Source organism: Engystomops pustulosus, chromosome 2 (genome assembly GCF_040894005.1).
Source record: "Engystomops pustulosus chromosome 2, aEngPut4.maternal, whole genome shotgun sequence".
Lineage (NCBI taxonomy): Eukaryota > Metazoa > Chordata > Amphibia > Anura > Leptodactylidae > Engystomops > Engystomops pustulosus.
In genome coordinates this window covers 116,758,094-116,786,045 of record NC_092412.1, presented here as the reverse complement: position 1 = coordinate 116,786,045, position 27,952 = coordinate 116,758,094, and the positions used below count along the sequence as shown (strand labels likewise).

The window sequence follows — 27,952 nt, the reverse complement described above, 5'->3', positions numbered from 1 at the left end:
GGAGCGGATAATATAAATAAAGCTTCTATGTTTAATTATATATCCCAGAGTAATCAAAGCTGTGTTTTATAACAGTAGCTGTGCACCTGTGTGACATCACATGATTATTGACTGGACAGCAAGCAAAGATCTAGAATGGATACAGAAAGTATATTGGAATAACATCTCTTTATAAAAACAATAATATTTATTTGCTAAAACAGGAATACCCCTTTAACTCGTAAGCGTAACAGTGTAGCTTTTTCACCTACATGGAGGCAACAGAGAGTGTTGGCGATTTCTACAACGTGTTGCCAATGGAAGGCGGTATTTTTATCTCCGCTGTCAGTTGCAGAGATGGGAATACCACTTTAATTAATAAAAGAGGAGGTAGTGAATAATTAAAATCTATTGGAAGGGCTGGAAGTACGTTGTGATTATCCTTTGCATCTATATTTTCCATACAGATCTGTAGCCTGTTATGGGTGACACATAGATCTCCTTAGACTTAAGTATAGAAAGTGTGTCACCAGAGGCAAATTAACATTGCTGCTAAGCAACTATCCCAATGTTATATATAGAGATGAAAACAACATAATACTATTTATGGTATATTGTTTTATGTGTTTCTTTTAACAAGTCATACAAATCAATGACAATTTACCTTCATGTTACAAGTAAAGTATTTGAAATAAAGAAATTACTTTCCATTTTTCTTTTTCTCTTACTAATCTATTTTTGACATGCCTGAGATTTTTCCCTCTTCATTGCTTTTTAGGGCTTTACCTTAATTATAGCCCCTGAAAACAGATAGCTATAGATCATTGTATAGATGTGGCACAGGAATATTAGGGTATATATTTTTAGGTTAGTGCGTACATTTCTCACAGGTTCCCTAATACCAAAATATGTTTCCTGTCAACCTCAATGGGGCAACATCATATAAATCAGAAGGAACTGTAAAAACATGCTGACACTTCTTTAATATACTTTACTCTTCTGTCCAAGATTTATCCTAGAGCAGCTCTTGGGCATTTGGGAGTCGGCCAGGGAGTGACTGCTAATTCAAACAGGTTAACCCAGTGCTCTGCTTTAAAAACAATCCAAAGGTAGAAAAGCCTGCAGCGACCACAACACATACTTGAAATTCTGTAATCAGATAAGATGTATGAGCTATGAACAAGTATATGAAGGGTTTATTTACTCTGCTGCTTTTACACTGCGTTCAGCACTCTCAGTATTCATGTATACAAAGACTATACAGACAAAAATAAGACTTCCAATAAAAAATACTGACATCAAACATTAACCAGCCTTCCATAAGATCCCTATAGTTATAGTGTTACAAACTTCAAGTATGTAAATAAGCTAAGACAATATTGTCTCTTCTAGATTGCCCATACAGTCAGCGTTCTGTTCAGATGAAGAGGATCATAGGAATAAATTGCAGTGACAACATGTTATCAAGACTAAGGAAACGAGATGAGAGACGTAGCAGGGATCATAATAGCAGGATAAGGTAAAAGACAGTGATTTGTAATAAAATCATTACCTTGAAGATGTTCAGCAGGGCTTTAACCAAATCTACATTTGCGATTTTAAAGCAGTGGAATCAGAAGCACAACACTGCTGCAGCGCTTCATACAGTCTGTGCATCTCTGGAAGGATGGCGAGTTAGCACAAGCACAGGCGTCCGGATTTCTCCTGTATACCCCCCAGCACTTCATCCTAAACACAAAGCTGGCTGCACACATGACTGCCGAGCGAACATATTCAACACACTAAGCTACACATCCCTTTGGCACCAAGATGCTTGTAGCTAATAAATCCTACATTCCTCTATGTAGCTGGCACCACAGCCACTGTATGCGCTAATGTCATGGTGACAAAACACCACCCCAGCTGCCTCTCTACAAGGTGCAACCAACAGCAAGTACAAAAGGATGATACCGTAAATTAATACCATATTTGATTACTGGAAAAACTTTCATCCAGGCAAGATTTTTTTACAGTATGTTAAGAGCTTTATTTTTGGTTTTGTTAAAAGCCTCTATCACCCAACAATACCAGGCAAGATGGCACAGCGTTCAACTTATGCAAAAAGGACTTACACCTAACAGAATACACAATTGTAAACACTTGGGTCCCACAGGTGCTGTAGCTCTCTTGCATGTAGTGTATGTATCCTGGCTAGATTTCAGTTTTTCTTTTCCTGTGATAACAGAAAAATGTAACATCCTGAAACATATGTATACTGCATCTTCTGGGGCATCTTTTCTTAGATCTCGGTTTTAGTTCCTCTGTTATTCTTCTTATAAATGTTTGAATAAAATTACAATAGGGTGCTAGCGTTCCATGAGTGTGCCCCCCCCCCAACAATCTTGCATTGGACAGACTGTGTAGACCCACAACCCCCACTGATAAAACCTACCTGTCAATCTATTTCTACTATTCGACAAATAACAGGAAATCCACACAAGAAAAGAAAAGATGCTACAGAATTACTAGTCCAAGTGTGAATTCTTCATGTTAAGACATAACTCACTCCTAAGCTATGTTCCTCCTATGTATATAGATTTCAAAAAGTATCCTCAATTGTAGGATAGTGCATGATACACCTAAAGCACTGCATAAGAACCGCGTGAAAAAGCTTAAAGACACGGTATATACCCCCAAAGTACATAATACTAATGAGGTGTTCATCAATGTTTTGGGTCCATCAATCTCAGGGTCAGAAGTTAGCATCAGAATACGACCACGTGAATCTTTCACTGTCACCAAGTGAAAAGCGTGTGTCTCATTGTCAAGTCAATAAACATGTTCCCTCCTTCTCATCTTGGGAAAAACAATCACTGCATTCCTAAGTGTCCATGATGAGAAACAAAATACAACAAATCAGATCATAATAATGGCTTCATATATACATTACATTTACAGAACTGCAGTTCACCTAGCAGAAGGTATTGTAGGAATCCTCTCATATGCTACAGATATTTGTTACACATGCAAAGGCAAAGTCTGTGAACTGTCTAAAAGGTGGACATTTGGAAGAAAGATGTATTCAATTCTCAATACAGAAAGGAGTTATAAGATGTACATAAAGATATAGAAGTGATTAATGGCAAGATAAAGCAGTATAGTTGCAGCCCTGTGTAAAATCACAGATAATAAAAGGCACAGATTTAACAAAACCAAGATCCGTTCCATGTGACGGGTCCATCTTCTAAATACCCATTGAAAAATGAATCTTTAATTCTTCAGGTGGAAGCGTGAGAATAGAGTAGATGGACGACATACCTTCCTGTCTGTAACCTCTCTGCAGAACAATCCTCTCAAGCACCTCGGTGTGACTGGCCGCCTGTGATGCTGGTTAGACATTGTACGACAACAGTGTATTGTCAGACTAATCTCCCAGCAGAATGTGAGCCCAGCTTATTCCTGAGCATGCCGGGGACTGGCTATTTACAGGCAGCAACTGAATGCAGAGGGGCTTAGGACTTCACAATGACTGCAGTCAACTAGAGAGTCACCGGTCAAATATAGGAGCTTGTCACGAACAAGCGAATCAGCACATACTTGAACGTTACGTGGTGGTGTATTTGTGGCATGACCGAGGATGCCAACTTCGGGGCTTTCCAAGCTGGTAACCTATTTTTAAATCAGACTACAAATCTTAGCAAATTACCTTTGAAAAACACAATAAAAGTGTCTGGGTCCCAACATGGCATCTACAATGATTCCACAGAGCAAATCCCTCCTAGGAGGGACATAATTGAACATTACCAAGTTCCCCCAATGTTTTTTAAAACCATAGAAACTTGTCATTTGTTTTTAGTTTCACTGCAGTGTGTCATCAGTGACTAGACACTCTTCATAACATTCAGAATCTACAATTCAATCATTGGGTCAATCTTTATAAAGAAACAATAAGGCTCATTTACTAAGGGTCGCGTTGCTCACTTTCTTCGGACTTTGCACCTTTTTGGAGGATTGCATAGGTATTAAATAGGTGTCTGCGCTGGGATTTTTGCGCACACGACCGTTTTTTTTGGCGCAGGTCCGCTGGCTTCCATGCACCACAAATTTGGGGGACAATCTGACTGATTTGGACTGAACGCCGGATTTAACTTTCAAGCCTAAGCACATGGATGCAATAGTAAAAAGACGGTAAGCTCTGTGCGGGGAAGCGACACATGCAGGATATCGGGTGTGAAATCTTAGTGAATCACGGCACAGTGCATTATCATCGGACAGTGAACTACAGGGGAATTTAAGTAAATGTGCCACAATGGGGCACATTTACTTGCCCAGTCCTGTCGCGATCCCCGATCCGGACTGTCCGACGAGGATGAAGTCCTGTACAATTCACCAAGATTGCTCGCCTGATATCCTGCATGTGTCGCTTCCCCGCTGAGGTCCGCCGGAGTTCACCTTCTTCTTTCCGGTGTATGTGAGTGCATGTCTTGCGACACAATTGGAATGTTAAATCCCGCGCTCAGTCCGAATCAGTCACGTTGTCCGACAGCCACGCCCCCCAATTTGTGTCACATGAAAGTCATGTGCGCCAAAAACCTATGTTAAAATATGGGAAATGGTCGCGAATGCCAACGGAAATGCGCTCCGCGGACCCTTAGAAAATGTGCCCCAATATGCCTTATCTTCTTGCCGATGTTCTTGAAGTGAGCACTGACATTTGTATTTTCAAAACAGGAACCACACAAGTAGCATTATCCTAAATAAAATTCATTGGCAAAAACCCCTTTAAAAAGGTGGTAATTTTAATGTAGCAACAATGTATTATTGTGAAATTTGCATACAGGAATAATTCAGCAGAACCCTGACATAACGAGAACAAAAATGTAAGGATTCTGCATCTAGAATACTAGAACATTCAAGGTTTCACCATCAGCGTCCTGGTATATAAAGCCATTACAACAATCGCTAAATATTTCTCAGTTTCCTGTCTAATTGGCTCTATGATACGAATAACTAATTTTCAGATCTTTGCGCCACATTAAATATCTCACTGGAGACCATATTATATATAATGTATGGACTATGTGTGATTTAGACAGTAAAGGACTGAGCCCAAATAACAGCAAATATATAAGTAATAGACAAAAATCAGCTTTAATGTAACATGTGCTTAAAAATAATTAAGATCTACACTTTGTACAAGTTCAAGAGGCGCCAGGATTTCTTCAAAGTACCAACCATTATAACATCCCATGGCAGTGATTTTTTAACTTTCTTTACAGTAAAAAAAGAAAAAACTCTTGCCTGTGATTATGGTGAAAACCTCTTGTCATGGCTAAAGGCTTAGGTGTCAAAAGACACAAAACCCTCTGTACTTTACATTCATGTATTTGTACATTGCAACTAGATCACCTGTTTTTTTCCCCAAATTGTATAACTCCAAGTTTGACACCCTGTCTTATATTCTATTCCACCTATTCCCTTAATTATTTTGGTTTTTCTCTTAGACCAGAGGCAATGTCAAGCTTATACACTGGTGCCCAAAACTTTACTCCATGTACAGCCTGGCTATAGATGTGCACAGAATCAAAACTAAATAGAATTTTCTCATACAATGGATGCATGGTAAACTGAGTAGAATATTGTACGATATGTATTTCCATCTAACTGATAGAGAACAGATTGCACAGAACATGTAGTATCCAGTGCGAAGCATACAGCTACATCAGTGAGCAGAGCACGAATGGGGGAGGAGAGGGTGTTGATCAGTAACAATGTGATAATTAATTCCCACAAGCTGCAAAGGAAAAGGGAACAGATAGCTGCTCATAGAATTCAATAGCATACAAATATTCTATATATATTGCCATTTACTGTATTACCATAAATCATGTGCAAAAACGTGGTGGCATAGTGGTTAGCATTACAGCGCTGGGGAACTGGGTTCAAGTCCCAGGGTCAACACCTCAAAAGAGTTTGGATGTTCTCTCCATGTTTGTGTGTGTTTCCTCCGGGTCCTCCAGTTTTCTCCCACACTCCAAAACATACTGGTAGGTTGATTAGATTGTGAGCCCCATGTGGACAGGGACCGATTTGGCAAGCTCTGTGCAGTGCTGCATAATCTGTGTGCGCTATATAAATAAAGGAATTATTGCACATGCATGCTCATCCATATATTAGCTATAGCCACTGAACAACCCCTGTGTAAAGGGAGTGTACTACCACAACAAACCCTACTCTCATGACCCTCTACTTTAGCATATAGATGTCATTGCATAATAAGGAAAACCATTTATTTGCATACCGTTATGTGTGGGAATAGTACATTACAGCCCATCTCTCTGCAAGGCCAATTGTACACAATGTAGATCTTCATAAAGGGTAGTGGTGGCACACCTATGGCACGGGTGCCAGTGGTGGCACTCAGAGCCCTATATGTGGGCACCCAAGCCATCCACACAGCGCAGAGTTTATCACCATCCAGACAGGACTCGAAGAATCATCCTGCAGTTGCAGGCAACTCAAGAAATGCTGCTCTCAGTGCTATTTTAAAGCAACAGATTGTTGATGGCTTGGGACTGCAGGATTAGGTAGAACATGTGGAAAGGGGCCGATTATCTTTAGAGTTTCTGCTGGTCACATGTTTCTTCCTGTACTGGGGACCATGGCAAGAAACTACAACGATAGCCCAAATTTGCCCCCCATTTTTCAACTGTATTGCTGTCCTAAAGAGACTGATATAATTGAAAGTTGTGGTAGAACAGGTAGCAATAAATAACTACTTAAAGGGGTTATCCGGGTTTAATTTTTTTTTTTATGGCCGGGCTGGTGAGGGCTATTTAAACATAATAAACATGGACTTACCTCCTCCGGTGCTGCCGATGTCCCGCGCCGCGGCCCGTCTTCTCCATGCGCCGGTTTCAGTAGAAGGGCGCACAGGGAGCTTCCGGCCGGCCGGATGCTCCCATGCGCACCATCTCCCAGCGCTTACAACGCTGAGAGATAGGGACGGATGGGAGGAGCCGTCCACAACGCGGACCGGAAGCTCCCTGTGCGCGGCTTCCGTGCCCCTGTTTGTTTACAGGGGCACGGATCGAAGTGACCGCGGCGCGGGACATCAGCGGCGCCGGAGGAGGCAAGTCCATGTTTATTATGTTTAACTATCCCTCCCCAGCCCGGCCATAAAAAAAAATTTAAACCCGGATAACCCCTTTAAATTGCTGTGCGTTTTTGGTTGTAGTTTGGGCACCCGGTCTCTAAAAGGTTTGCCATCACTGATATAGGGAAACCACATGAAGAATCACATTAAAAAACATGCAAATGAGGAAACAGTGCCTTTCCATCAAATGACTCCTCTAAATCCACATAGAAATGCAGAAGAGCAGGCTGCATCCAGATTGGATGCTGGCTTTGAGCAATAATGGGGGTCATTTACTAAGGGCCCGATTCGAGTTTTCCCGACGTGTTACCCGAATATTCACGAACTGCGCCGATTTCCCCTGAATTGCCCTGGGATTTTGGCGCACGCGATCGGTTTGTGGCGCATTGGCGCTGGCATGCACGCGACGGAAATCGGGGGGTGTGGCCAAACAATAACCCGACAGATTCGGAAAAAACGCAGCATTTTAAAAAAAAAAAAAAAATTGCTCGCACGGGCCATACTCACATGCACCACGATGAAGACGATGAACTCCGGGACACCTCGGCGGACTTCAGCGCAGCAGCAACACCTGTTGGAAATCGGGCGCAGGACCTTCATGAATCGCCGGAAGACCCGAACGCTCGTCGGAGAAGCCGCCGCTGGAACGCGAATGGACCGGGTGAGTAAATGTGTCCCAATGTCTCAATTGTGAGCCATTATTTACAGATAATTCAGCTATATGGTTTGATGGATTAGGACAGTGGTGGTGAACCGGTGGCACTTAGAGCCCTCACCGTGGGCACCTAGGTTGTCACCCCAGCACAGCGTTCACCAGACAGAACTCGGGCCTCCTCCTGCAGTCCAGGACATGCCTTGATCAGCCCTATTTTGAAGCTATACATCTTTGGCTGCCTGGAGGAGTAAAGAGGCATGGACAGGTGCCCCCTTACTGTACTTCCTGGTAAATGGACACTGGAAAAAAGCTACAATAATAATCTGAATTTCTCCTTATTTCTCGGGACACCAATACGATTGAAAGCTGTGACAAGGCAGGTAGAAATCAGTTATGGAATAAATTGCCATGTAGGCACTTAGTGATAAAGAAGTGGGTTTTTTAGTAGTTTGCGCACTTGGTCTCTAAAATATTCTCCATCACTGGGGTCGCAGAAATAAAAAGAGTATCTTTAAAATGGTTCAGTGTTGGATTGGGCATATTAAGGTGTCCATGTTGTCAGAGCCACTCAACGGGCTGTCATAATTTACATTAGAATGGCATTAATAGCTCTGTTTTCCTAGTTAATGTGAGCAGTTTACGTTATCAGCAGTTGTACAGGAAGAAGGGACAAGTGAGAATTTATTGGTTAGCAGATTCAATGTGCAGATTCTGAATTTGTACCTTACTATTAATAAAATCTGCTGGTAAGGAGGAGTCGATCCATCAAACAACGATAAATTAATCATTGTCTCAGCCAGGCGGGTGCACTGCAAAATTGTAGAGCAGGAGCTATTCCAAATCATATTGCAGCACGGCGGCTTCACTCCAATGGAAATGGAAGGGATGAGCAGTGCTTACCCCTGCTATTTACACCAGGCCGAAACAGGTCACAAACATTACGCTGTGTGTTTCACTATTTCAGGAAAGACAATAAGCTTACCAATGTAAGAATACATATACTATCAATGTACTCTATTGCGGGGGGGAGAGAGGATTCAGTGGAGCGCCAGCAAGCCTCAATGCAAGCCTTCGATTCGTTAAGGGGGTGACATGTCAGTGACCTTCTATATGTACCAAGGGAAATCTTGTGATGATGCGAATCACCCTCAGGACCTGTTTCCACTAGGGGGTATTCCCAGGACAGCCCCAGAAAATATGTAATAGAGTACCCGCCCCTGCTTTGCAGCAACAGCAGCTAACTGTGACCTTTGGGTAAATTTTATGGAGGATTTTTTCCCTTCCGTAGTGAGAGTGATCTGCAAGTCCTACTCCCATTTAAGCATGTAAGGAGGTATGTAATCTTCCAGGGGGAGGTAAGATGGCTGTATGACTTTGAGAGTGCCCCCCTAACGTGTCCCTTTTGGATAACAATAATAATCTTTATTTATATAGCGTGTACAGGTGCCCTCAAAGCCTATGAAGGATCTACTGTATCCAGAGAGTGGTTCAATGGAACTCAGATAGTGGGCAAGTTGGAAACCCTGCCAGGGGAAGTCCTTGGCAGGTCTCCTCTGCGCCAGTCCTCTCCTGTCTTAAAATGACATGTCCCAAAATGACCTGCCCCCACTCACTGCCTAAACCCCCGGGGTAAAGTCTGGGTTACCCAGTATTGGTGTAAGAGGGGAGACCGCTGGGGATATTTTGGCCCTGGACCTGCAGCTTTTAAAAAAATGAACCGGGTGGCGTGGATAGACGGGTGTTTAGTCAGGGTGTGCCACCATTTTCTCTCTGGGGGTATGTATTTTTAATTATTGCATTGTCTAAAGTCTTTATAATTAAATATAATCTGATCTGGGGGCGGGGGGGGTTGCATTAAAAATTGTCTGGTTTCAGGGTCATTATTATTGCATATTTTATTGTCTGGGGCTTTTGTTTATTATTTGGGTTTGGGACTGTATTCATTTATTATTTGGTCTGGAATTTGTATGATTATATATTGGCTGTTCTGCATTATAAATCACCGCACTGTAGTATTTTTCACATTGTAGATGGGTTATTCTATGCAGCCCTCAGGTATCTGTTTTTGTTGTGGGGGATACATATGCAGACCCTAAATGTTTAAAAAACAAAAAAAGGTTGTGAAAAGCTGGATTATCTGTTTCTTTACAATAGGAAAAGAAAATTGGTATATAGAATATGTTTGTGTACGGTATGAATAAAAGCATAGGCTTACCTGCACAACCTCATTTCTCACACCAATTGTATAAAGCCAGTCAGTGACTTTAGGATAACTGTTCAGCCTCCGCGTTCTCTCAGAATGAGGCACTTGAAGCTTGCACTGAAGCTGCTTGCTAATGTAGTTCATCAGCTTGGACTGCAAGAATAAAAAGTGTATATTAATGCACAGCAACTCCAACAACATTGTTACATTTAAATAAATGTATGAAACTACATACTACAAGTAATATAATTCTAACATTAAAGATGGAATATTAGTGAAAGAGTTGTATACAGTTTCACTTTAAGTAGTTGTACTATCAATACCAAAAGCAAAAAAGCTAAATAATAAAAGTAGTAATTGAAAATGATAAAAATCAAATCAACATTTTGCTCTTTGAAAAAGAACATCCTAAAAGCCTTTTCAACATTTCAGACATGCTAGAGTTATTTTATTATAAACTGATCAAATCTAAGGTAGTCTGTAGGTGACACTGGCAGTGAAGGGAAAGTGTCCTATAAAATTCTGAAAATATACAGTAATAGCCCTTTACAATGCTCTTGGACTGAGAGACCAGATAATGAAGACCACTAAAGATACTGACCCGTATCTGCCATAGCATTAGAGTCATGACGTCACTGTAGGCCCTGTGTAAGTTTGTTTACAGAGGTCGACAGTGCCATTGAATGGGATTGGTAGGGAAATACATTCTCTTTATTATTTTTACAGTCCCCCATATATTAAAATAAGAAAAAAACCTGGACAATGTCTTTAAATTTAAGTGAAACCATAGAGACTTTACAAACAGATAAAAATTACAGCAAGTTTAAACATGAGAATAATCTTAGAGCACTAGAAGATTGGAGAATCTGGGGGCATTTAAGTGTATACACTACACTTAAATGCCAGGTTAATTTCAGAAACCTTGTAAACATTTTGGCCCATTATTTCATACCAAGTATTGCAACATAGGCTTACTTTAAAGCCATGTTTTTATCTATAACTTGCATCAAATGTTAAAGGCATCCTCCAACCAAGTGCCTTCAACTTTCTAGCCATGTTATTTTAAAAACAAAAAAACAATGTGAATTTTGTACTGTACCAAAAAAAAGTTTCAACCCAACACTATCACTTTAGATCACTGTTGACTTGTTCAGCTGACTTCCTTGTACATGTGCATAGCTGGCCAAATATGTGATGACAAAAGCTGAGCAGATCCCATGCGAAGACATATTAATGTGTGGGATTTAAAACGAAATATGTAGAAAAAAATCTAACGTAGAAAGTGGTCACTAGAGGGTTCTCAGATGGCACAATAATCTCTTCCTAATATAACCAGGGAATTAGAGGTCTAGCAGAAAAAGACCCATTTGAGTCAAACTATATACACTTTCAAACTATGATTTCAATAGGAAATTTCTTACTTCATACCAATGGTGGATTATAATATTATACCGCCTAACAACTTTAATGGCCACATTAAAGCAGAGTGTTAGGGATCTCCCAGGATGAAACAGCGCTGACTGAAGGCCTCTTTCTGCCCATCATTGCCCTTCTTTCAACTTCCTGGAAAGCCGAGAACTGGGGGTAATTGGACAGACATGCTGGGTCAGTCAGACATGTGCTGAGGGCAGGCAGGTCCACAGTATTCTTTCAGCTGTCAGGCAGAGGGAGGAGAGGTTGGGGATGGAGGAACTGCAGGGAGATGAGCAGCACCTGAAAATAAGGGTGCTGTGTGCCTGTGTGTGCTGTATCCCCTTCTGCAGCGGTTAGCGGTGATCCCAAGCCCTGACCCCACTATTTCTACCCTCTAGACTTCCCATGAATAACTAATGAAATCTCTGGGTAGCCCCGCTTCAAAGACTGAACAGGGGGTAGCTTTACAGGGGGTAGCCATCAACTAACACTTCCTTAGTTTTGGCGACTCCAGGATATTCCCTCCACTTTTAGACATAGGTTCATAAGCACCCATGTGTTTGTATGACCAATATGTCAGTTATGGAGTTATGATTCCTTCCAGCCCAAAGTCAAATGCATATTTTGAATCTAGACAACGAGTGAAACACATACCTGTGTCTAAATTTGTTCTAGCATTCATGGAAACAGAGATATAAATACCTCTTAATGGGAGTATAGTAAGTGGATCATGTCTGGTGTCAATGTAATTCAGGGATTCTTTAGGATCCAATGAGACTAGAACCCTTTCCATTGAGAAGCTAAAATTCCTCCAAAATATTGGATCTGATCCAAGGTATGAAGGTTCCTAGATCATTTCCATGGGTATGAAGGGGTGTGTCTGCACCTAATATAACCAGGGCACCCCTTGTCTCCATTGTTCTTTTCCTGGGGGATATAACCATCACAAGATCAGGCAGGAAGAATCATCAAGCGTGAACTACCTTTAGTTATGCACTAGGCAATGGAATTGCTTGTAGTTGTAGTCGTACACTGGTACCCTGCACTTTTTTAAACTGTATATATCTATTGTGTGTACCGTTTCGTTTGGTGAGCTCTTAAACAAATTAAATAGACAATTTGTGGATCGAGATAAAAGGATGCAGGTTAAATTTTATGTCTGTGTTTTGGTTATATACATGCTACCAGGTTGGCTTCTAGCCCGAAGTAATCCCGTTAAAGACCAGCTTATATCAAGGGATAACTGCTGGCAGTCTACTGTATTGGTTGTGAGCTAGTGTTGTGCCATATCAGAAGTTGTGTAGAGAACTCCAACTCACTCGTGCGTTCAGGGAGTGTATATATAAAAAAAAAAACGATTGTTAAAGTATCTTCTGTACCCTTCTGGGGTCTGGAAACATCACACCAGATATCTGTTAAGTGAAGACCTGTCCAACAGACAACAGGAGAGAAAGCACGTATAGGTGTGTACAGGTTTAAGACCCATGCACACGGCAGACGTACAGCATATCTGGCCGCAAACGTACATCCTCCAAAGTGGCTTTGGCGTCTCGCCTAGGTACAGAGAGCACAATATGTGCTAACCGTTCCGTGCTCACACGAAAGATAGAGTTTATCTATGGCTGTAAAAACTGTCGTGCGGTGCGATTTACTATGAAGAGGGTAGGGGCGAGCAGCGCTCAAGCTGTACTCTTTTGCAGCGCCCCGGATGAGTAAGACGTCCATGTGCAAGTAACTGTATATCATAATATATGACTGCATGTATTTGTTCCTGCTGTGTCAATACTGTATATAAAACTTATATATATTATTTTGATGAGTAGCAGAAAATGCATTAGTTTACTCCATATAGCATTTTGGGATATACTTAATACATACACTAGTACATATAAATATATACATGCATATTAAATTAATGCCTGTGACTTGCCATCTTGACCGCATGCTAAGTGTATCAATGAATAGCACATAGTACCATGTATTTCTTTGGGCTTATGCACATGGCTGTGGATTCCGTGGATCAGCCAGAGCTAAAAAAAACAAACAAACAAAAAAAAAACCCGGATCTTATCCCAGCCAAACACAGGGTGGAGAAGGGAGTGAGCACTCCTCACCCTTCCCCTATCCGTTGAAAGATGTGCAGCCGCCTTACTCCGTCACAGTGCGATGAGAGACACAGTGCTCGTCAGACATATATTGTGTCTCGCCAGACAAAAGACATCTACTGTGGCTGTGATCTAACCGCAATTTGTGGGGCCAGGTCATTGCCACAATTACAACCATGTAAATGGGGCCTAAGGCAGAGTGGACTTCATATGCTGATGATATAAGGGCCATAAGCAATATAACACAAGTCCATTGTTAGTGGCCTGTAGCCATGCTGTACAAAGATCTCCGTCACCTACTGTACATGGCCCTTTTAATAAAGATGTATGTATGTAGTAAGCTTGGTTTTGGTACTGTATGTAGATAGCTTGGATATAGGTCCATATGAAAGTAGTAAGCTTGTTTCTGATGATTTATCTATTTAGTAATATCTGTATTTATGTCGGAAGCTTTTTTTCTGTAGTATTTATGCAGGAAACCTGGTTCCATCTAGCTGTGATCGGCTCAATCCACCCCTGCTTCTTATCAATAATAGCATGCACATGTTCTGTACAGATGGAAGGTGGGTCCTTAGATTATACCCTTCGACGTGCTTAGTGAACCTCGGCCTGACACTGGGTGCTGGATAACTTTGTTCTTGAATAATGCCGTTATAATTCAACAGCTATTATGTTCACTCTGTGTGATATGAGCACTAATAGGGGAGAGGCGGTCAGATACCTTTTTTTACAGCACTGTGTATATCATGTACCTTGCAGGAATAATTATCCATCATTGTCATAATTCAGAAAGCCACCTCAGTGGATTTAACAAAAATGTTTCCATGGAAACTAAGCTTTTGTTTAGTTTAAACCATGAATGCCACACACAGAAATAAATGTAATCTGTTCTATAAATAATAACAAAATAATAAAATTCCAGATGCACTTTAATGACTTCTATCAAAGTCATATCTCTATCAAACTATATCAGATAGGCACAGGGTCGGGAGAAGGCATTTTGTTGCCCCCTGAGTAATTCTTAATTCATGTTTTGTAAGTGTTTTAGAACTGCCAAGAGCTGGTTCAATTTTTCGGAACATATTTGGTGTTTTTTGTAAGAAATTGATTCATTGGCTACATTATTTAGTTCATAAACTGGTGCCCAGTGGATATTTACCTCCTTAGGCTCCAGAACTGCCAGTGCCCTAACCACTGGTCACCAAATTGTTGGCAGAGGCCATGCAGATGTCACAAGTTGAGTGCAGGGATACTCTGGACAGCAAGAGTTGTTTGCAGTGATCCATTATGATTAAGGGATATAATGTAGAACTGCACCGCCATGTCTATGCACTGTTCCCCCCACATCCTTTTACTCCTTGTATGGCCCAAATTTCATGTTCTCTCCCTCATGCTGCACACCTACATACCCCTCCTCCTCACACAGCCATTACTCCATTCATAGTATATAAGGCTGGAAGGAGACGCAAGTCCATCAAGTCCAACCTTCAAGAATTAAATAAATGTTTTATCCCCATAACCCGTGATATTTTTTCTCTCCAGAAAGGTATCCAGGCCTCTCTTGAACATGTACATAGAGTCGGCCATAACAACCTCCTGGGGCAGAGAGTTCCATAGTCTCACTGCTCTTACAGTAAAGAACCTTTGTCTATGGTGATGGTAGAATCGGCTCTCCTCTAGGCGTAGAGGATGCCCCCTTGTCCTGGTCACAGGCCTAGGTATAAAAAGATCTTTGGAGAGATCCTTGTACTGTCCGTTCAGGTATTTGTACATTGTAATGAGGTCTCCCCTCAGTCGTCTCTTTTCTAAACTGAATAATCCCAAATTTTGTAATCTGTCATTGTATTCTAGTCCCCCCATTCCCCTAATAATCCTGGTTGCTCTCCTCTGCACCCGTTCCAGCTCTACTATATCCTTTTTATATACTGGTGCCCAAAACTGTACACAATATTCCATGTGTGGTCTGACCAGGGATTTGTATAAGGGCAAAACTATGTCTTTATCATGAGAATCTATTCCTCTCTTGATACATCCCATTATTTTATTTGCTTTAGCAGCAGCCACCTGGCTCTGGTCACTAAAATTAAGTTTACCATCCACCAATACGCCCAAGTCCTTTTCAGCTTCAGTTTTACTAAGTAATTGACCGTTTAGAACATAATTATACTTTTTGTTTCCATGGCCCAAGTGCATAACTTTACATTTATCTACATTAAACCTCATCAACCATTTCTCTGCCCATCCCTCAAGCTTCCACAAATCCCTCTGTAATGCTAAACTATCGACCTCAGTATTTATTACTTTACACAGCTTAGTATCATCTGCAAATATTGAAACTTGACTGTGTAAACCCACTACAAGGTCATTAATAAAAATATTAAAAAGAAGTGGCCCCAATACTGACCCCTGTGGCACTCCACTGGTAACATCAACCCAATCTGAGAATGTGCCATTAATGACCACCCTCTGTTTTCTATCACTAAGCCAATTACTTACCCAGATACACAGATTTTCTCCTATTCCCAGCAGTCTCATTTTATATACCAACCTTTTATGTGGCACGGTGTCAAATGCCTTTGAAAAGTCCAGATATACAACATCCACAGCGTCCCCCAGATCCAGTCTTGAACTTACCTCCTCGTAGAAACCAATCAGATTAGTCTGACAGGACCGATCTCTCATAAACCCATGCTGACGCTGGGTTATAAGGTTGTGCACAGTGAGATACTCCAGGATAGCATCTCTAATAAACCCCTCAAATATTTTCCCCACCACAGCAGTTAGACTTACGGGTCTGTAGTTTCCAGGATCGCTATTTGATCCTTTTTTGTATATTGGTACCACATTTGCTATGCGCCATTCCTGTGGAACATAACCAGTCCTCAGTGAATCTTCAAATATTAAAAATAACGGTCTGTCTATCACCGTACATAATTCATGCAGAACCCGGGGGTGTATGCCATCTGGCCCAGGTGATTTATCTATCTTAGTGGTTGCGAGGCGGCGCCGTACCTCTTCCTGGGTTAAACTGTTGACATTATAAAAAGAATTAACATTATTCCTCATTGTGTCTTCCACCAGGGGATTTTCCTGGGTAAAGACAGTTGAGAAGGCGACATTCGGTAGATTGGCCCTTTCCTCATCTCCTTCCACCATGACCCCCATGTTATTTCTAAGGGGACCCACACTCTCTGTTTTTAGTTTCTTATCATTTATATACTTAAAAAATACCTTGAACAGCCGTTCGAGGGGGAATACTGCTGTGTGGGGTGTGTGAAAATTGCTCATCTGGAAGCCCAGATTCTGGATCTAAATGAGCAAGTCTCAAGGCTACGGGCAATTGATAATATGGAACGAAGTTTGCTGCTCCTGGAGCACAAACTCTCTGGGGAAGATGGTTGTGGGGAGGGAAGTATGGAGGTGCAGAGGGAGGGGGCAGCTAGTTGGGTAACATGTAGAAGGCGGGGTAGAGGGAAGAGTTGTAGAGAGTCTAGTCCTGATCTGGTGCACCCCAATAAGTTTGCCAGGCTGGCGGATGAGGGGGATATCAGCTCTGGGGTAGCAATGCTGCAGAAAGATGTGGCCGCTAGCAACCAGGGGAATGTGTGCTCCAGTAAGAAGGGTAATGGGAGCACAGGCAAGGTCAGACAGGTGCTGGTAGTGGGAGATTCGATTATTAGGGGAACACACAGGGCAATCTGTCACAAAGACCGTGCATACCGAACAGTGTGTTGTTTGCCGGGTGCTCGGGTTCGGCATGTTGCGGATCGGGTTGATGGATTACTGGGAGGGGCTGGTGAGGAACCAGCGGTCATGGTCCACATTGGCACTAATGACAAAGTAACAGGTAGGTGGAAGGTCCTTAAAAATGATTTCAGAGATTTAGGCCATAAGCTCAGGGCAAGGACCTCAAAGGTAATTTTCTCCGAAATACTGCCTGTACCACGTGCCACACCAGAAAGGCAGCGGGAGATCAAGGAGGTAAATAAGTGGCTCAAAAGTTGGTGTAGGAAGGAGGGGTTTGGGTTCATGGAGAACTGGGCTGACTTTTCTGTGGGCTACAGGCTCTACAGTAGGGATGGGCTGCACCTCAATGGGGAGGGGGCTGCTGTTTTAGGGGAAAAAATGGCTAGAAGGTTGGAGGAGTGTTTAAACTAGAGACCTGGGGGGAGGGCAACTACACTTGTGCAGGGCAAATAGACGGTGTACATAGAGAGCTGGGAAGAGCCATAGTCCATGGGGGAGGAAGGGGGGCTGGAATGAGATTGGGGAATAAGGACAAAAGGAATATGGACAGGGAAAACCATATAAAGTGTATGTACACAAATGCCAGAAGCCTCACAAACAAAATGGAGGAACTGGAACTCTTGATGTTGGAACGGAAATATGATATAGTGGGTATCAGCGAGACATGGCTGGACAGTAGCTATGACTGGGCTGTTACTATAGATGGTTATAGTCTTTTTAGAAAGGATCGTATAAATAAAAAAGGGGGAGGGGTTTGTTTATATGTGAATTCTTGTCTCAAGCTCGTCTTGCGAGATGACATCAGTAACGCAAATGTGGAGTCCCTATGGGTGGAGATAAGAGGAGGGAAAAATAAAAATAAAATATTACTAGGGGTTTGTTATAAGGCTCCAAATATAATGGAGGCAGCAGAGGAAATGCTGATAAGTGAAATGGATGCAGCTTCAAAGCATGGTGAAGTACTTATGGTGAAGTACTTATCATTGCATCATGGTTTTGAAACAGCAAACAACCCCATTCTCTCACACTATCCTTTTTGCAGGTCCCGTTGCTTTAGAAGAAACCGCATCAACATATACCGTAGATATACATTTACTCCTGCTATTTAGTAATATCTGTTCTTGCAATGATGACAAAGGACAGCATAGACATTACACACAAAGGAAAGGTAATTCAGATTCGGAAAGTTACAATGAGAGGAGATCATTCTATGTAATTGAACAATAAATTATATACAAATATTAAACTTTTTTTCCCCGCAATTTTTGTAACTAAGTGAATAAATACATAAATCATAAAACATAACCCAGTCAGACACGCAACATGTTATTTAACACGTTAGGAAGTGATGAAAAACTATCATTGTGTACTACTCCACAGGCTGTGTCCACATCTTCATTAGGATATTTGTTTTTCCGTTTAATTCTGAAAAACAAAAAAATCCATGTGGAAACTGATAAAGTCAGTTGGGTTTCTATTACAGGGTCTGCCATTTTGTCAGGCAAAAAAGGCTACATGCAGAACCTTTTTGATGATTATTTCAACAGAAACTGTAAAAAAAAAACACAGACATGAAATTAGTCTTACAGCACTTAAAGGACACCTGTCATCAGATCTCTGCCACTAGTCCTGTCACCTCTACCTGTTGGAGCAGCTCACAAGGATCCCATCCCAGCCTTTATCTAGTTATTTCATACATTATTCATTGTAAAATCACATATTTTGTATCATGTAAATCAGGCTGGTCACATGGTCAGAGGCAGTGATGTCACCCCTGTTACCCCTCCCCTCTCCTCCCCCTGCTCAGGTCTGTGTGTAATGTATAGTAAAGCATGGCTAGTGTGTGTGCTGCATCTGCTGACATGCTGCATCCTCCTAATATACAGGTGAGAGACACAGACATCAGCTACACATGAATCTGACATGTTCTGCTGTAACATGGCTGCCTGGAGCTGCTGTATCTCTACTAAACACACATACACACACACACATGCACATGCACATACAGGCTTGAATATGCTAATGCTTCATTGGACATTTCACAGGTCATTTGCATACAGCTTTAGGACCTCATTGCTTAGGTTTACAGGCATGTAGAGGGACAATGAAGGGATAGAGGCAATGCTCTCTAATGGCAGTTTATGAAAATATATTTAGTTTAGGGGGGTTATTTTGCATGACGGGTTCTCTTTAACTTGCACAATGAACTTCAAAGCAGCAAAAATACATAAAATATCATATGTCTGAAGCATGAATCATTCAGCACAATTTCAATAATACAACTAGAGGCAGATACTGACCAGGTACTGAAAGTCATCTCTAAAGGAGTCTTTCTTTATTGTATCCTGTATGCAGATTAGAAGTTTGTAGTCAGGTGACTGGAGTCATGCTCTCCACGCTCCAAGCCAATCTGCTACCATGAACAGCCTCTCCCTTGCCCTGAGACATTCACAAAGCCCTTCTGACGTCACCCCAAAGGATATCATTTGTCTGCTCTGCGAAATACAAGCTGTCTTACAAGCATGCTGAATCTAAAACTCTTTGGCTTCATCCCTTCATTGGCCATGAGATGGAGAGCAAAAATGGCTCACAAAGTAAGGTCACAAGACTCCGGATGTACCGTATATACTCGAGTATAAGCCAACCCAAGAATAAGCCGAGACCCCTAATTTTGACACAAAAAAAAAAACTGGAAAAACCTATTGACTCGAGTATAAGCAGAGGGTGGGAAATGCATTGGTCACAGCACCACCAATATATAGCCAGTCAGGCTGCTGGAGTATATAGACAGTCAGACCCCTGGAGTATATAGCCTTCCTGCCTGCCCCCTGGAGTATATATCCTGCCGGCCTTCTCGAATATATAGCCTGCCGGCCCCCTCGAATATATAGTCTGCCTGCCCCCTCGAGTATATAGCCTGCCTGCCCCCTCGAGTATATAGCCTGCCTGCCCCCTCGAGTATATAGCCTGCCTGCCCCCTCGAGTATATAGCCTGCCTGCCCCCTCGAGTATATAGCCTGCCTGCTTGCCCCCTTGAGTATATAGCCTGCCTGCTTGCCCCCTCGAGTATATAGCCTGCCTGCCTGCCCCCTCGAGTATATAGCCTGCCTGCCTGCCCCCTCGAGTATATAGCCTGCCTGCCTGCCTGCCCCCTCGAGTATATAGCCTGCCTGCCCCCTCGAGTATATATAGCCTTCCTGCCTGCCCCCTCAAGTATATATAGCCTGCCTGCCCCCTCGAATATGTAGCCTGCCAGCCCATATGACGTCAGGCATGTGGGCACCATGACGTCAGCCACAAGCTGCGACGAAGAAAGACTGTGACTGACCAGGACCAGATGTCGGAGCCGCAATGGATGTCGGGAAGCATCAGAAGGCAAGTTCATTTTTTGTTTTTTTCCCTGACTCAGGTATAGGCAGAGTTAGGGTTTTTCAGCACATTTTTTTGTGTTGAAAAACTAGGCATATACTTGAGTATATATGGTAACTGCTTTTTCTATACATCAAGTCATTCTGACAGGTTTCTTTTTACAGCTTTTTGTACATGTGTAAGAAGGAACAGGGTTATGATCACTCACACGCCAACGACAATTGAAAAGACTTCCTGAGCCAGAAACACGGCTAGGATAATAATAATTTACAACATGTGCAGTCAGCCCACACATGGGGCTGTAGAAACCATGGCCCTGTATATGAGCCCATATAACATCATTTGTCCGAGTGTTAGCCGTTGATTCAACAGATAGCACACACAGCATTAGGCTACATTCACATGAAAGTAAATTTGTCTAATATGTAGCTGCAACCCTGGGAGGGAATGCAGATCTTTAGAATTTCACACTTTAAAACGCTATGATCAATGCATCACAATCATGCATGTTAAACCAGGTACATTTACGCAGAGGTCCCGGCTCCATGACTATGGTAATTTTCTGTGTAAAATCTAGTTTTAAAATTATGTTAATGCGTCCTGTATGATCTGGCTTTACAGACTGTTACACTGTCTCACTCTTCCTCTTGCTCCCGCAGCACTTGTGCAGTGAGCAGGAAGTACAATATTTTATGTACATGATTTTAGAAGGAAGGAGGCCATAAACAACAAATGTGAGATCACCACCGTCACAGTGCCTGAATCTATAACCAAGTGTCCCTGGTTTATTTTGATAGATTTTATGAATGACGTCCACACAATGGCCAAAAGGAATCAAAAATATGTTTAATAAAAGAAACAGAGAAATATGGCTTTTTTGCAACAATTAACCTACTGTATATACTTGTGTATAAGCCGAGTATTTCAGCACAAAAAATGTGCTGAAAAACTGCACCTCGGCTTATACACTAGTCAATTTAAAAAAAAAAATGAAATCCCCGGCAGTGGCTCCCGGTCCCGATGTTAAGCACATTAAAAAAATAAACTTAATACTCACCTTCTGGCGATACTCACCTCCGATCCTCGGCGCTGGCTTCTATCTTCTTTCTTCTCTAGCCAGCGGAGTCGCGTCCATGCGATCTCCCCGCCGGCGCTCACTATGATGTGGCGGTGTCGCTGCTGAGAAGAAAGAAGACAGAAGCCGCCGGGAGCCACTGCGGGGATCGGGAGCCACCGCCGAGAATCGAGGATGAGTATCGCAGGAAAGTGAGTATTAAGTTTCTTTTTTTAATGTGCTTAACATACAGGGGACAGGCTGCCTGTATACTACATGGGGGTTGGCTGTATACTACATGGGGGCTGGCAGGTAAAATTAGGGGTCTCAACTTATACTCCATTATATACGGTAAAAAAAAACTAAGTAAAAGCTGCTACAAAATATTTTTTTCAGCAGTTTTACAAAAATAAAAAAATTATAAAATGTACTAAATGCCTTAAAGAGGACCGGTCGCCCTATACAACGCTCTAGGAGCTGCTTACTAAAAAAAGCATCTCCTAGCGCTTCCTCAGTATTAGCAGTGTTAGACTGCTAGCTTTATTAGAACCTTCCGATAAAGCAGGCAAACACTGCACTGCCATACCCTCAGAACCCTGTGAGCTCGATCCAACGTATTCCTTTGTGTACCACTACAATGCAGAAGAAAAAAAATGGTCCTTGTCCTGAAAGGGTTACAGCTTTTCAAAGAATACAAAATATAACTTGTTGCTATTTACAAACTTTAAATAGTTTAATTTGTCAGTATAAAAATATTCAACAGCTGGCAATGCAAGGAACCAAACTTGGCACTACTGACTAAACACAGACCACATGTTGGGATAGGAATGTGAATCTCATGACACCAAGACAACTGCAATGAATATGAAAGTTTCCATAGCATCCATCCAATAAATAAAGTGGGGGAGGTGGAAGGGTTAAAGAGTTTTTCAACATATATCATGTAATACCCAATTTCATCTCCATAACACAGGAAATAAATGTTAGGAACAGTTTTTATCCGGCAAAAATAAAATAAGCAAAATGTAAAAGTAACAGTGTAGCAAATGGATTACAGAGCAGACAGCGTGATAGTGTGAAGGTTGCTATGATACAGGTTACACACATTTCATCCAATTGCCTTAAAATGTTCACTCTAAAGCCTAAGACGTTAAACACACTTGATTGATTCAGTGTAATGATTACATGATGAAGCTGGAACAAGCCACTGTGACTAGTAAAGTTAAATTTGCATTTGCTGCTCTAAGACTTTAAAGGGGTTATCCGGGTTTAAAAAATTTCTTATGGCCGGGCTGGGGAGGGCTATTTAAACACAACAAACATGTACTTACCTCCTCCGGTGCTGCCGATGTCCCGCGCCGCGGCCCGTCTTCTCTGTGCGCCGGTTTCATTACAAAGGCGCACAGGGAGCTTCCGGCCGGCCGGATGCTCTCATGCCACACCATCTCCCAGCGCTTACAACGCTAAGAGATAGGGACGGATGGGAGGAGCCGTCCACATCACGGACCGGAAGCTCCCTGTGCACGTCCCGCGCCGCGGTCCCTTCGATCCGCGCGGGACGTCGGCGGCGCCGGAGGAGGTAAGTACAGGTTTATTATGTTTAACTAGCCCTCCCCAGCCCGGCCATAAAAAAATTTTTAAACCCGGATAACCCCTTTAAGCCCTTAAAGGACACCTCTCATCAGGTCTGTGTCACTAGTCCTGTCACCTCTACCTGTTGGGGCAGCTCACAAGGATCCCATCCCAGCATTTATCTAGTTATTTCATACATTAATCATTGTAAAATCATCTTTTCTTTATTATGTAAATGAGGCTGGTCACATGGTCAGAGGCAGTGATGTCACCCCTGTTACCCCTCCCCTCTCCTCCCCCTGCTCGTGTAATGTATAGTAAAGCATTGCTAGTTTGTGCTGCATCTGCTGACATGCTGCATCCTCCTAATACCGTATTTTCCGGACTATAAGGCGCACTTAAAAGCCTTGGATTTCCTTGGAAATCCAAAGTGCGCCTTATAGTCCGGTGCGCCCTATATGAGGGCAGCGGACCCTACTTACATAGGTCCCCGCTACCAGAGACAGCAGATCTCCAGCGGAAACTGCAGACCACGCGGCACGAACAACTTCTGCCGCGTGGTCTGCAGTTCCCGCTGGAGATCTGCTGTCTCTGGTAGCGGGGACCTATGTAAGTATGGTCCGCTGCCCTCCTCCACCTCCCCCTCACCTTCCCCACTCACCTTCCCCGCGTCGCCGCGTCTCTTCTCGGCGTTGCGTCCCGTCGGGTCTCCGCTCCGCCCCCGGACCTCCGCCACGCCCCCGACCCTGCGCCTTATAGTCCGATGCGCCTTATATATGGAATTATTACATATATAAGGCGCATCGGAATGTTGCGCCTTATATTCCGGTGCGCCTAATGGCCCGGAAAATAAGGTATACAGGTGAGAGACACAGACAGAAGCTACACATGAATCTGACATGTTCTGCTCTAACATGGCTGCCTGGAGCTGATGTATCTCTCCTAAACACACACACACATGCACACACAGGCTGCAGGGGGCGTGGCTACCAGCACCAGGAATTATACAGCCTCACTCCATTATACAGGCTGTCAGTCATGCACTGGGGGTGTGGCTGTGCCTCCCACTCATGAATAGAGTGGACAGCTTGAATATGCTAATGCTTCATTGGACATTTCACAGGTCATTTGCATACAGCTTTAGGACCTCATTGCTTAGGTTTACAGGCATGTAGAGGGACAATGAAGGGATAGAGGCAATGCTCTCTAGTGGCAGTTTATGAAAATATATTTAGTTTAGGAGGGTTATTTTGCATGACGGGTTCTCTTTAATTATTTGGCTATTTTGCACCTTCTAGACACGGCTCGACTGTGCCCTGTGTCACTATAAAAACTTTTTACCGCTTTAACATATCCAGGTGATCTTGAGATGGTTTTCTTGTGACATATTGCACTTCATGTTAGTTGAAAATTTGGGTGATATGATTTGTGTTTATAAATAAAACAGATATTTGGCAAAAATTTGGAAAAGTTCTTGATTTTCGAAATTTACTTTTTACATTTACTTACAGGGTCACCAGAGTTCACTGAAAGTGCATTGTCCGTCTATAATGCAGGTCATACCATTAATATAACTTGATAACTAACATATCCCAAATGTCTGCTTTATGTTGACATTTTATTACGTGTCCTCTCCTTTATTTAGAATGTTATGAGGCTTAGAACTCTAGGTGCAATTTTTTATATTTTTATAAAAGACACAAAATCATGCTATTGAGGGACCTGCTCAGCTTTCAAGTCACTAGGAGAGACCTAAATTGTCCCATTTTTGAAACTACACAACTCACATATTATTACCCTTTAATAAAGTCAGGTGCAATTTGGAATTTTTTTGGGAGGGGGGGGGGGCTAAATTTTCAAAAAGTTTACACATTCTCAGTGAATAAAATACTAAAACACTCCACAAAGTTTGATTTGGTAATTTGGACATACAAGGGCTTTTTTTCTGCAAGATTAAATTGTATTTCAAAAATACTTCATTTTAGTGGGTCATATTGCTTAAATGTTTTTTTTCATTTTTTGGGGGGGGCACTAAGATTATGGTGATACCTCATTTATAGATTTTTTTTATATATAGTTTTGCAAATTTAATGTAGAAAAACAAATATAGAAAAAGATAATTTGTTTAAAGAGAACCCGTCATGCAAAATAACCCTCCTAAACTAAATATATTTTCATAAACTGCCACTAGAGAGCATTGCCTCTATCCCTTCATTGTCCCTCTACATGCCTGTAAACCTAAGCAATGAGGTCCTAAAGCTGTATGCAAATGACCTGTGAAATGTCCAATGAAGCATTAGCATATTCAAGCTGTCCACTCTATTCATGGGTGGGAGGCACAGCCACACCCCCAGTGCATGAATGACAGCCTGTATAATGGAGTGAGGCTGTAAAATGATGTGCTTCCTGGTGCTGGTGGCCAAGCCCCCTGCAGCCTGTGTGTGCATGTGTGTGTGTTTAGGAGAGATACAGCAGCTCCAGGCAGCCATGTTACAGCAGAACATGTCAGATTCATGTGTAGCTGATGTCTGTGTCTCTCACCTGTATATTAGGAGGATGCAGCATGTCAGCAGATGCAACACACACTAGCCATGCTTTACTATACATTACACACAGACATGAGCAGGGGGAGGAGAGGGGAGGGGGAACAGGAGTGACATCACTGCCTCTGACCATGTGACCAGCCTCATTTACATAATAAAGAAAAGATGATTTTACAATGATTAATGTATGAAATAACTAGATAAAGGCTGGGATGGGATCCTTGTGAGCTGCCCAACAGGTAGCAGTGACAGGACAAGTGACACAGACCTGATGACAGGTGTCCTTTAAGTATCTTTTCAGAGGCATAACTTTAGTAACTTTCGGTTGACAGAGCTCGACAAGGGCTTATTTTTTGGCGATAAGTTTTTTGAACACTTTACTGAAGGGATTTTATTAAAAAGTAACATTTGTTAGTTAAAAGCTTTTTATTTTATTTATTTTTTATTTATTTACTTTTACAACGTTCAATGAGTGGATCCAATAAGGTTTCTGATTTGTTGTACAGATTGTTTCGGACACAGTGATACCAAATATGTGGGGTATTTTATTTTGTTGGAGGGGGTTGTACTTTATTAGATATGGGAAATGTTTAGGGGACTTTAATGATTCATATTTGTTAAAAACGTTGTTTTTAAAACAAAAAATTTGTTTTAAACTTACTTTTTCTTTTACAGTTTGGCGATACTCTTTTTGCCTCTGGAACCCAACTGACATATGTATTGCAGTGTGTTAGCGCAATGAGAGCTTGAATAAACAGAGCCTTACACGGAGATTGCGCAGCCCAGGGGCACTCATGGAACCCAGTACTGCCATCGGAGGATCCGACACCCTGGTAATCTGCGCGGTGGGAGGGGGGGTTCCAATGCACTTTGGAAGGCCCTCACATGACTCACAGCATAAAACCCACAATCAGCCGAATTTTTATCTTGGGTGTTACAGGCAGGTGTCAGCTGTAATATAAAGCTGGCAATCGTAGCTTCTGGAGCCGGTGCCAGGAAGTTAACTCTGCCTGTGCCATACTATTACGTCCCCTGTCGGAAAGGGAATAAAAGCTTAAAATTTGACTTTTCAACTACAGAATAGCAAGTTAGAAACATAAAAAAGGGCGTTACTGTGACACCTAGAAACACAATTCTGGTGTCCTATTAAAGAAGACAACCTCCACTTTAATTGAGTATCAGGCTGTGTTTCTGGGTGACACAGAAGTGGATATATCCACTGTTAAAAGTTTATTACAAAAGATTTTTACAAATCTCAATTCCCAACAGTAATTTTAACAGTGGATATCCCTCATTCTGTTTCTCCTCTTTAACCCCTTATTGACATTACACGCTGGCCGTGGGTGTTTAGAGAGGGCTTTATTCAATCCAAACCCCTTTCCCTAGATTGGATATAAAAATAAAAACAGCAAAAAATAATGTGGTGTCCCAATATGTTCAATCTATTAAAATATTAGAACGTTATTCTTAGTGTTGAACCTTGTAACAGAAAATAGCGGCCAAATGTATGAAATGCCACTTTTTTGCATTATATAAAAAATTCTATATAACGTGATCCAAATGTTGTACAGTCCCCAAAAAGTTAGCAAAGTAAATATCAGCTCGTCCCGCAAAAATGACACCTCACACAGCTCTGTACACCAAAGTATAAAAAAGTTATTAGTGCTAGAATAAAAACCTTGAACAATAAAACCTTTATACATTTGGTATCCTCGTGATCGTGCCGACCCAAAGAATAAAAGGAGAAGTGAAGTACAGGCGGTCCCCTACTTAAGGACACCCGACTTACAGACAACCCATAGTTACAGACGGACCCCTCTGCCCACTGTGACCTCTGGTGAAGCTCTCTGGATGCTTTACTATAGTCCCAGACTGCAATGATCAGCTGTAAGATGCCTGTAATGAAGCTTTATTGATAATTCTTGGTCCAATTACACCAAAAATTTTGAAACTCCAATTGTCACTGGGGCAAAAGAAAAAAAATTGTCTAGAACTTCCATTATAAAATATACAGTTCCGACTTACATACAAATTCAACTTAAGAACAAACCTCCAGACCCTATCTTGTATGTAACCCGGGGACTGCCTGTACACTTTGAAGTCATTTGGGGCTTGCAGTGAAAGCTGTAAAAACCAAGCCCACTAGAAAATGTTTTTTTTACCGCATTTGGAACTTT

The 27,952-nt window shown here is 42.0% G+C and overlaps 1 protein-coding gene and 1 long non-coding RNA gene across 4 annotated transcripts in view; one reads left to right on the top strand and one right to left on the bottom strand.

The window, feature by feature from the left end:
* The window catches only part of KSR1 (kinase suppressor of ras 1), a 118,357-nt gene that overhangs the window by 45,706 nt on the left and 44,699 nt on the right, over positions 1–27,952 (bottom strand). Inside the window, exon 2 of the mRNA XM_072136116.1 lies at positions 9,985–10,125. Coding sequence (XP_071992217.1) covers positions 9,985–10,125 — 141 coding nt within the window. The remainder of the gene's footprint in view (positions 1–9,984; positions 10,126–27,952) is intronic.
* Positions 135–27,145, top strand: LOC140118323 (uncharacterized). 3 transcript variants are annotated; one of them, XR_011853172.1, is made up of 3 exons: positions 135–220; positions 1,372–1,498; positions 26,451–27,145. It is a non-coding gene; the product is annotated as an uncharacterized lncRNA (long non-coding RNA). The 3 variants fall into 3 exon arrangements; XR_011853171.1 differs by lacking the exon at positions 26,451–27,145 and adding an exon at positions 3,241–3,652; XR_011853173.1 differs by lacking the exon at positions 26,451–27,145 and adding an exon at positions 1,584–2,242.